Source organism: Thamnophis sirtalis, unplaced genomic scaffold (genome assembly GCF_051295495.1).
Source record: "Thamnophis sirtalis isolate CommonGarterSnake01/CBP01778 unplaced genomic scaffold, rThaSir2_p1.2 scaffold_3, whole genome shotgun sequence".
In the NCBI taxonomy this organism is placed as follows: Eukaryota; Metazoa; Chordata; class Lepidosauria; order Squamata; family Natricidae; genus Thamnophis; species Thamnophis sirtalis.
The window spans coordinates 177,254,299-177,265,667 of record NW_028261383.1 but is presented as its reverse complement, the minus strand read 5'-3'; the positions used below and the strand labels follow the sequence as shown (position 1 = coordinate 177,265,667).

The following is an 11,369-nucleotide window of genomic DNA, read 5'->3' as shown; positions in this document are numbered from 1 at the left end:
CCGATCCACCCCTTCATCTTCTCCATACGCCTCACAGCCCCAAAACCAGGGACCCAAGGTACTTTTCAAGTACTCAGGCTAATAGATTCAGGCTGCACTAGATGCTTGATTAACCTAACCATGGCCCTGAAACTGGGGGTTAGAGCAAAGAGACTGGCCCATGCAATCAGATTTGAACAGGTTGATGGATCCCTACTGGGGGGAGCCTACGCCACCCACCTAACCGAACTGGTGAGGCTTAGAGCTGGTGGACCACTGGGAAGCAATTCGATTCAAGAGTGAAAGACTCGGTCGTACTGGGGCTCTCTTGGCTACACAAGTACAGCCCGACAATCTGGTGGTAACCAAGGGGCACCCGGAGGCTGAGGATAGCAAGAAGACCCCGACCCCTTGTTCTGGTGGGGCTTTTGGGAGGGTCCCTGCATGAAGACACCAGCAAATAGAAACATCGCGCATGCAGGAAACCCCCCCCCCAAAAAAGCCCCACCAGAACAATTGGCAGCCACCTCTGCCAAAACCCCAGAGGTCCAGGGACATCGCAAAAGTCCCTGGTCGATGCAAGAGAAGTTCTTCAAGCAGGCGACAAAAAATCCAGCCAAGGCTGACGAGGGTCCCTGCATGTGTGATGTTTCTGTTTGCCGGCTGATGAAGTCTGGGCGGCCCAAAACGGAAGGATACAGAAATAGAAAGTGTTTCCAGCTGGTGAGGAACCTTTACTCCTGAAGGCTCCGGAGGGTGAAAAACGGCCCTATGAGCAAAGCAGAAATCAGTTGCTGAATTTCCAGTCCGCCTGTAGGGCCGGGTTTTTTGTGCTCCAGAGACTTCAAGGAAGCCTCAGGAGGGCAAAAAACAGCCTTAAAAGAAGGTTGATCAGCAGGCCTGTGTGTGTATGTGCGCTGGAGCTGACAGGTCAACACCTTCTGTGCCCTAACAAATGGCTCCGTGTGCCACCTGTGAGAGCATTCCTCAATGCAGAATTAGAGGAAGACATTTACATGGTTCAAGCACCAGGGCATGAAAGTAAAAAGCCTAACACAGTTAAATTGAACAAGGCCATTTATGGGCTGAAGCAGTCAGCCAGGAATTGGAATACCTGCCTAGATAAGGCATTGAAGGGTCTTGGGTTCAAGAGTTGCAAGACTGATGGTTGTGTATACACTGGAAAGTTAAAAGGTGGGGATTGCCAATTATTAGCATTTGCGAAGGATGAATCACAGGTAAAAGAATTTGCTAATAAGTTAGAGAAGAAATTTAAACTAAAGAATTTGGGAGAAATACAAAATAATCTTGGTGTGGAGATACAAAAAACTGAGAAAGGGGTTATGTTCTCAGTCAAAAAATAAAAATTGAACAGTTGTTGGAGAGATATAACATGAAAGATTGTAATACTGTTCCAACACCTACGAGCACAGATTATCGTTATAGGACGAAAATGAAGCCTGTGATCAAGAGACATATCAGTCAGCAATAGGGAGCCCTGTTGTATCTGTCACAGGGGTCCAGTTCAGACATTCACATTTTGAGTTGCTTTACTGCTGCATCAACACAATTGCATCGGATGGATGTGAAAAGGATTCTCAAGTATTTGAAGGGAGCTGTGAATTTGGGTCTTCAAATGCAGGTCTCTGAAGAATTAAAATTGAAATGCTATGTTGATAGTGATTATGCAAATGATGTAAAAACCAGAAAGTCCAATTCTGGGATTGTGATACTGTTTGGAGGGGCTGTAATTGGCTGGAAGTCCAGGAAACAAACAACTGTAGTAATTTCTACCGAAAAGGCAGAATTCATCGCTCTGCCTGAACTCTGTTCGGAGGCAACCTAGTATGTGCAGCTGTTACAGGATTTAAATGTAAAGGTAAATGAAGCTGTAACAGTGTATGAGGATAATGCTGCCTGCATTAAAATGGCAACAGGTGACAGGGTAAAGAATAGAATCGTGGGCCTCTCTGCCAGCACGCGGGCCGTCACCCCAGCTGAACTCCACCACCACACACGTGTGCAGGCCTCCCACCAGCCAGCTAATTTTGGGGTCTCTGCAGTGTGTTGTTTAATCAAAATGCAGTTAAAACACTATAAAAGCCATCGAGAACATAACTATATACGCCCAAGGAATAAAGCTGCATACAAGGCAGACATAACACCTGTAACAGCGCAGGCATGCATGAGGGGGCAGGGGGAGCACTGGGGGGGCATGGCCCCCCAAGCCCCCTCATGCCCCTTTTTTGGTCCCAGGAGGCTTCAGGCCCAAAACGGACCAACTCTCTAGGCTGTTTTTAGTCCAAGTTTGGTTGAGCATCGCTTCTTCTCAGGTGCCCTGTGGAGAGATGGGTAAAGAGCTAATACTATCATGCCTTAACCTCATCACCCTGGAGCTGACGGGGAGGGATCTTTGTCATGTAGAATAGACTGGCTCAGGCTTTTTTAAATGGCCCACTAATAAAGGTGGAGGCTACTTAGAGTGAGTCTGTTTCCTACTTAAAAATATGTTTCCCCATTTCGTATCTGGGGAAATATAATATTCTGCCTTTTCAATATTTCCCATAATATTTCATTTTTCTAGGAAGGGGTTGGGTGCTAACTTCCTACAACACTAGAAAGTCTAATAGAAGAGAAGGGCTTTTAAGACACCCATTAAACATTCCTGATATGTAGATTTCCCTTAACATTTTCCATTGATTTTTCATTGGAAACATTTAGGAAGCAGTGACGGAAAAAGCCTTTGAAAGGAAGTTTCACAAGGGGAATCGCTTTCTGCCCTTTTCTCCTGCGGTTCCCCCTTTGAGTGCTTGGGCGGAATTTCTCCCGCGTTCTCTCGATGCCCTTTTGCGTAGCTGTTTGCGGCGCCGGAGGAATCGGAGCAAGGCGCGCTTCGGTGGCCTGTGGCGGCGCCCAGCCGGCTCGGGCTCCTGGCGGGGCAGCAGCGGAAGCCGGTCGCGCGGGCGCTTCTCTCCCTTAGCCTCCCCGCCCACGCGCGGTCCCTCGGGGGCTCCGAGACGCCTCTGCTGCTGCGTTGCCTTCTCGCAGCTACGCTTGGTTTCCGCAGCGATGGACGGCGACCCCAGCGACAAGGAGCCCGCGGATGCAGGCAGCGCTCACGGTAAAGGCCCTCCAGGGCTGGGGAGGGAGAAGCGCCCTTTCGCCGCGGGAGACCCCTTGCAAAGCGCCCCCGAGGCGCTGGGAGGGTGGGCCGGCAGCCGAGGTGGGCCGCGGCTTTTCCTTTTGCCCGGAGCCGTTGGGCGTCCTGCCGGGGTCCCGCCGTCAAGGCGCCGACGCGGCCGATGTGCTGCTGCTTCCCCGGGCGGCAACTGTTGAGAGGAGGACGCGATCTACGGAAAGAGCCCCGTTAAGCCCGGGGGAGGAAGCGAAAGGGGCCCGCGTCTTTCGGAGGTTTAGGGCAGCCTTTCAGCCGATGGAGACCAGGGTTGGTCCCATCAGCCCCGAGCCGGCCTTGCCGCCCGTCAGACCGGAGGGCTTGCTAGCCCGGGCTTCGTCCCCAGCCCTGGTCCCTCCGCTGGAAAGCAGGAAGGGAGCGTCTCCTGTTGCCCAGTTCAGGCTCCGGGTTGTGCATCCAAGACACGGGTCAGATGGCTCCGTTCGGGGCCCTTTATTCGTTCTTTTTCAGCGCGTCTCTCAGGTGGCTGTGAGCTCATTCTGGTTTGTAACCAGAAATCCTTGGCAGTTGCGTAGGTGTGGTATTCAATATCAGCAACAGTCCTCCCATCGGGTGAGTTGAGATGCTGCTGTGCTGGATGTCGTATCTTCCTTCCAGTCATGGTTACATTGAAAAAAAACCCTCTTGCTCTGGGAGTCTGTGCCATGGTTTAATTCAGGAGACCGTATTGCACTGAATGTGTTAGTCCCCCAGTTGTCTCTGCTGTTGTTGACTTCTGGAGTGTGGATCAGAAAGGAGGGAGAGCTAATGAAAATGCCCATTTCCCTGGTTGAGATGGTTGAATCAGCAAATGTAGGTATTGGAAGAAATATTGCTCTGGTTGAGTTCACAAACTGGGAGAAAGGCACTGGAAACATGGATTAGAGAAATGGCTTAATGATGAAGTGGAACCACAAGGGTTTGTGGTTCTGGGCAACTGACAAAATGGAGTTGAGAATGGGGGGTTTGTTTATACCTTCTCTGGGCTTTGTATTTGAGCTTCCTGTTCCTGTGCAAGAAGTTAATTTCCTGGTGTGCGCATGTCCCCTGGGCAGCTTCTCTTCCTGCTTGCAGCTCAGACAAGCGCGCACACGTATGTGAAGATATGTGCACACGGGAGAAGTGCTCCCTTTCTGGCACCCAGGGCCTCCCACCCATGCGCATGCTCCCTTCAGGTTCGCCATCACTGCCTTATAAGTGACACTCAGACATCCCTAAGGCAATATAAATTCTGTTTTTATTCATCTTGTACCAGAACAGTTTCACTTGGATGACCCTTAAGACACTATTGAATAAGTCACTTATTTCATAATTAGAGGTCCCTGTACTAAATCCAGTTCTTGGGAGATATATATCCTTGTTTTCAAGCTGCCAACCTAAAAGGGTAAAAGAGGGGAGGGATTGTGGTTATAGCAACAGAGTCAATTTAGTAAATTAGTCTGTGAAATAGTCTTTCTTTCTTTAGCTCTTGAATTGACAAATGTAGATAACAGAAGACTCATAATGGTTCTTCCCAGAATGTAATAAGATTCTGCTTCAGAGTCAGGGGTGAATTTCTCAAAAGAGAAATTGGAAAATTGTGTAAATGTAACATAGGCAGAGATTTTGTTGACAGCTGCTTGCTTCTTATTTTAGAGCAAGAGAGAAGGTAAGCCAGGATTTATAGGCAGATTCATGGATTATTTACATAGCTCTTATATCTCAATGGCTGAGTAATATAGCCAGAAAAAGGATTTTTTTTTTACTGCTAAAATCAAGAGCAGATCTGTGTGCAAAAGGATAGGGCGAAGAATGTTCCAATATTGACAGCAAATGCTAATCAGAACCAGCCCTCATTCATCCTTTGTCTCTCTACTTTTACTACTACTACTACTACTACTACTACTACTACTACTACTACTACTACTACTACTACTACTACTACTACTCTCACACACAAACAAACATACCTGTCTTTGGTAGTTAGGCCATATGTTTTTATGCATAATTATAGTTCAAATTCATAAGGGATCTAAAATAAAACTTTTATTTTATAATTACTGCATTTTAAGTACAACTATTTAATACAATAATGATAAAAAATAAAGCATAAAAAACTAAAACCAGAACAAGGTTAGCAGGCCGTAACCTGCTAACCTTTAGGAGCCAACATGATAAAAATACAGAGGCAGATACAAAAGGCTGCTTGATGAAAATTATACAATAAACTAGGATTTTAAAATGAATAGAAATCAACCAAGAAGTAAAATAAGAGCTAAGCCTACTAAATTGCAAAGAGGCACAGTTAACCCTCAACTTAGAACGGTTCATTTAGTGAAGGATTCCTATGATCTTATGATCAAAGTTCAGATGCTTGGCAATTGGTTCATACTTATGACCGTTGCTGTGTCACTTTTTGTGACCTTCTGACAAGCGAAGTCAATGGGGAAGCCAGGCTCGCTTAACAACCATGTCACGTGCTAACTTAGCAACTGCAGTGATTCACTTACCGACTGTGGTAAGAAAGGTCAAAAATGGGGCAAAATTCAATACATGCCTCACTTAAAAAACCAGAAATTTTGGGCTCAATTGTGGTCATAAGTTGAGGTCTACCTGTATTTAAAAAGTGAACTAAGGTTTCAGATCTGCCTCTTTCTTTGTTTCACTGAGTTCTCTCCACCCCTTGTGCCACCTCCCTCCTTTCTTTCACAGGATGTGCTGCCTTTCCCCCCCACCCCCACCCCCGTGACCCACGATGGCTCTAAGACAGTCTTTCTCAACCTTGGCCACTTGAAGATGTCCGGACTTCAACTCCCAGAATTCCCCAGCCAGCATTCGCTGGCTGGGGAATTCTGGGAGTTGAAGTCCGGACATCTTCAAGTTGCCAAGGTTGAGAAAGACTGCTCTAAGAGAAGCTGCCTCCATTCCTCTTGCTTTTTCTCAAAACACAAAATGGCTTTGGAGCAGTTGGGACTGGCCTCACCAGCTACAATGAGGACCCTTTGAAGGAGGGCTTCTGTGGAGCCCCAAGAAGCAGCTCTTTCTTCTGATTGTTCAGTGAGAATACCTTTTGCAATATTAAGTAACACGTGGTTCAATTTTCAGGTTCTTGATACTTTCTGAACCTGGAGGTTTTATTTGCTGATATTTCATTATCAGATAATATACTCTGAAATAGGGAAGTGAGGTTTGATGGCTATTTAAGGAAAGCATACGTTTAACACTGGCAATTGAAGATATAGTGTAAGGATTTCAAAACCACTGGCTGGAGTTGAAAACGATGCCAGTGCTTCACATCTTCATCCTTTTTTCTTAGAATGCCCTTTCTTGCTCCTTGGCATAATATCTTTCCCTGGCAGGTTCTGATTCTATACACTCACACTCCAAGAGTGTGTTGTCTTCTTGGCCAACAAACATGCCCCCCTCCCTCATGCTGTCTGTATTCTCCTGGTTTCGGTTTTCTGTTTAAAGTTACCTCATTTCTGCATGTTTACTTCTTGAGACAAATGCTCCTGCCCTGAATTCTAATTTAACCTTTTTCCCCCCTCTCTCTTTTTGCCTGCAGTAACAGTTTATCTCTTCTTCCTCCTTACTCCCTACTGTTTACACTATCCCATCTCCAAGGAGAGAGTACAATGTGTCCCCTCATCTCTACAGCCAAAGCAATGCTCTGATACGGACCTTTTGCAACAAATTTCACCTCTGTCACAACCATGAAGTTGCATGACTTCTAGGTTTTTTTTTTTTGTAAAAGGTTTTTTATTTCCTTACATATACAGGTATAAATTCACAGTTATTATTATTATTATTATATTTATCATTTTTACACGTTTATTTCTCCATAGAAATATGTGCATTCGAGATTGCTTTGCTTACCATCCCATACGCCTATTTTATCTTGTCCCTACCCTACTTTTCCTTCCTTTTCTCCCTCCCTCCCTTCTCTACTTCCTTCCTTCCTCCTTTCCTTTCCCTTTCCTTCTTCCGCTTCCTCTCCCCTGCTCCTCTCTTTCTCTTCCTGCCCTCTCTCCTTCTCTTCCTATCCCTCCCAAGCTCCCTCTCCTTTCCTCGTTCTTCTTTCCCTCGCCTTTTCTCTCTTCTCTTCCCCTCTCCTCTCCCTTCTCCCTCGCCCACCCTATTGCCTTGTAAGTCGCTTGAACTTGCCAGGCAAAGGGATGTGCAGGCGTGAAGAAGATGGCGGCGAGGGTAGCCGCTTTTTCACCAAGGAGAGGACTTTTCAGTGGCTTGTGGCCAGCCACTTCAGAGGTGGGGGGGAGGAAGTGGGGAAAGAGGGGCAACTAGCAAAGTGGGGGGCGGGGATAGATAGGGGGAAATCCTAAAAAAAATCTACCTTTTCCTGTGGCCATGGCTGGGTGTGGGGGGGGTATGTGATCGAGTGGGCATGGGCGTGAGTGTTGTCACATTGGCCATGCCCACTCAGTCACATGCCCCTCTAACCCAGCCATGCCCATGGAACATGGAACTAGTAGCTAAAATTTTGGAACCCCACCATTGGAGAGCTCAGTTAATTTGTTGCAGCAAAGCAATAAAGCTGTGGCCCAAAACATTTTGTGTGATCTCCTATCCGATGAAAGGTTTTGTGGGTGCATCACAAAGGCAGCCATACTACTGGAGCCGAAATAAAGAATGGAATCAGAAGGAAATGCAATGGAGAAAGATTGCTAAGGGTGCCAGATCTGGGCTCCAAAAGTGCGCCTGGCCGCTAGGTGGAAACAGAGAGCTCTCCGTGTTAAGAATTGTGTGGATCCAGCCAATAGTGGCATCTTTATCATTTAAGTGTGATTTGCTTCACAACTTATCAAGTTTGGTCCTCGAAACATTTTGATGTGAAGATATTGTCCCAGTACTCATCGTTTGTTTGGGACTCAACAAACAATGAGAATTTCTGCAAAAGAAAATGGGGGACAGCTGCAGAGAGTGGATAGGAATTTGGCTTGGAAGGTTGCTCAGGTAAGAAAAGGGATAGATAGGAAATCCTTCCCAGTTGAAACAAAGGTTCATGTGGTAAGTAACATGGTTTGTTTGGTACTCATCCCTTTTAATAATACATCATGTCCCCCCAAATCAATTGAGGGTGAATACCAAGGTACCCTTGTATTAATCTAGTTGAAACTCCAGGATGACCAACTCCAGCCTTTGTAATGAGAGTCTATTTCACTCTGATTATCCCACTCTGTCTCACTTCCTTCCTTTCATTTTGTTTTCAGGTTTTGCAAGAGAATTCAGGCAGGATGGAGAAGAGTAGAATCAGGAAGTAAAAGTTTGTAGCAAGATGATTGTGGCAGCCTAAGATAGAGATAGTGGTTATGTAATGAACCACCGCTCGGTCTGAAACTACTAGAAAGAAAAAGCAAGAACTGCTCTGGGAGAGCAGAGAATTTGCATAGAGGGCATTTCATAGTTTTTCTATGGCTTCGTCCTAATAGACAGCAAAATTCCTCATATCTAGCCATGCCAGGTGTGAGGGCCTTTAGCTGAGCTCAGGTCAAACAGACAAGATGGCTGTGCCAGGCTGTGCATCCAGGAATTTCAACCATATAAGAGTATTTGAAAAGGCTAACATTTTTTGTTGCTGAGCTGTGGTGCACCTACCTATGCTCTTCTTTTGAAAGGGATTTTACTTGTTCCAATAATTTGAGAGAATAGCAGGATCACTGGAATTCTGTCCGCCTTCAAGTCTTTCCTCTTTTTACAAGAGACTTGAGTCTATAATAAGGCTCTGTTTTATAAGAATCTTCCGTCTGTACAGTCTGTAAAATCAAATGGGATTCATCCTTGGGTATAACAGAGAACATACCTGTCATGATATACTAATAAGAGCTTTCAGGGAAGATATTTAATTTATTTACACACCGTTACACACTTCACTATTATTTCTGCTTGAAAATTGTGAAATGCTTCGGCTATTCAACCTGCAGAATTCTTGTCCTTTTGGTTCCTTCTCCTTCATCTACAGTGATATTGCAGAGCTCACCCTGAGCCTTCCCTGCCGTAAGCAAAGAATATCTGGAGTAGCTGATAACCTCTTGGTAGATATCTTTTCCCATCTCAATTAAATCTTTGTCTTTTTCTTCCTTGGATTTTCATTCCCTCTTTCTGTCCAAAGGATCCACAGCTAATTGTTTTGATGAAAAATATCAATGCACAACTTTTACTTCTGGTATCCCAGTTTGCATGAGTTTAAAAGAATAACAGAGCTGGAAGGGACCTTGGAGTTCTCCCAGTCCAATCCCCTGCTTAAGCAGGAGGCCTTACACCATTCTGGACAAATGGCCGTCCAATCTCTTCTTAAAAACCTCTCGTGATAAGAGCACAACTTGTGAAGGCAAGCCGTTCCATTGATTAATTGTTCTCACTGTCAGGAAATTTCTCCTTGTTTTTAAGTTGAATCTCTCCTTGATTAGTTTCCATCCGTTACTTCTGCCTTCGGGTACTTTGGAGAATAGGTTGATCCCCTCTTCTTTTTGGCAGCCCCTTAAATCTTGGAAGACTGTTACGTCCCCCCTAGTCTTCCTTTTCATTAGACTAGCTATATCTAATTCCTGCAATCATTCTTGATATGCATTAGCCTTCAGTCTTCTAATCATTTTTATTGCTCTTCTCTGCACTCTTTCTAGAGTGTGGACATATTTTTTGTATCATGGTAATCAAAACTGGACGCAATGTTCCAAGTGTGGGTCTTACCAAGGCATTAGAAAGTGTTATTAGCAGATTCAATGTGTTTGTTAATTGCTTGGCTTAGTTTAAACAAGCTTTTGCTTGGGGAGAAGCAAAGGAGAAATTGAAAAACTTTTCTTCATCACCTGTAAATTGCCCTAGTAGCAGATTTATCAATTCCTATTTATTTTTTTCCTTTTTTAAAGAATTCACTTTTATTGAGGTTTATTATAACATAAAATATAATAAAAACAAAAATTTTAAAAAGAGGGAGGGGAAGTGCAGGGGGGGAAAAGAAAAAAGGTGTTGATTTTCAACTCTATCCAAGGCAATGCTATGCTAAGGATATTTAGAGCTTTAAATGTTTATGTTCCATTTAGTTATTACAAGCCAGGCACACAATGATTCAATCTTTGAATTAAAATCCAAGTTTCTTTTTTTCCCAAGCATAAAAACCAGAAGCAAGTTCCTAATAGAAACAGGATCAAATAAAATGTCTTTAAAAAAAAGTTACAAAGGGAGGGAGGCGGTCAGATGGAGCCACTTGGCACCTTTCCAGATGAGATGCGATCCCTTAAACTTCCGTGGTTCTTGGGAATCCTGAACATTGCAGCCCTGGAATGCTGGAAAGTATCAGCTTGAGCAAGGCTCGGTGTAACTGGGTGGAAAAAGAAGAGAGCGGATGGGGGCTCCTCTGTTGACACTAGCAGCCAGCTCAAGGATAACCAAATCATTGAATTAATTCTGCTTAACTCCCAACACATCAAACTGAAATGCAGCTGAGCATTTTTAGGCTGCCTTGCAAACTCCAAGTTCCAACGAACGGAGGAGGCCAGAAATAGAGATGGAAACCCAAGTTCACGTCCCTCCCCCCCGTCGCTGCTCCCTTCTTTGGAAAGCTACATCCCATGGGGGGGGGGGAGAGAGGCGGGGTAGTTTCGAGATTTTCGGTGTTGCGTTTGGTTGAGAAAATGCGGCGTCCCAGGAGGCTCCGTTTGGAAAAAGACCGGCGTGGGGAAGACTAAACCCGGACTCTCGCGACGCCCTGAGGCGGTTTCTGTCGGGGGCTTTTGGAGCGCAGAGAGGCGCCTGTCAAGGAGGATTGGGCGGCTCTTCTCCCCCCCCCCACTTTCTGCTGATTTGGTTAGTTCGCCCCCCCCCCCCCGAGGGAGAGCCGGTCCAAGGCGCCTCATTGGGCGGCTGTTGAGCAGCTGACTCGGACGGAGGTGGGGAGAGAAGGAGCCAAGGCGAGCAGGGCAGCGCAGGCGGCGGAGGGGATGGCGAGGGAAGAGGAGACTTACTATGGCAAGCACGGTAAGCCCCGATTGAGCGCATGGGTTGCCCGGCCTCTTCCGCTCTTGGCGAGGGGCAGCAGCAGGTGGTCTTGGCCGGGGGCAGATCTGGGAAGCGGCTTCCGCGGTGGGCCACGTTCCCGGCTTAGCCTTAGGCTTCGGCCGCCTCCGGACCAAGGAAAGAGTCTGGGCGATCCCTTGTGCTGGGTGACTGGGTTTGCTTCGCAGCCGTGTAGCAGATTTCCTCGGATCTGCCTTGGCTCCCA

The 11,369-nt window shown here is 46.1% G+C and overlaps 1 protein-coding gene across 4 annotated transcripts in view; it reads left to right on the top strand.

The window, feature by feature from the left end:
• Positions 1–2,865: 2,865 nt before the first annotated feature.
• The window catches only part of SLC44A2 (solute carrier family 44 member 2 (CTL2 blood group)), a 47,623-nt gene continuing 39,119 nt past the window's right edge, over positions 2,866–11,369 (top strand). The window contains exon 1 of one of the 4 annotated variants that reach the window (XM_087711093.1): positions 2,866–3,100. In XM_087711093.1, the coding sequence (XP_087567219.1) occupies positions 3,049–3,100 (52 nt within the window). In that variant the 5' untranslated portion in view covers positions 2,866–3,048. Of the gene's footprint in view, positions 3,101–11,022; positions 11,126–11,369 lie in introns of those variants that run through there. The other 3 variants (XM_087711095.1, XM_087711094.1, XM_087711096.1) reach the window with 3 other exon arrangements.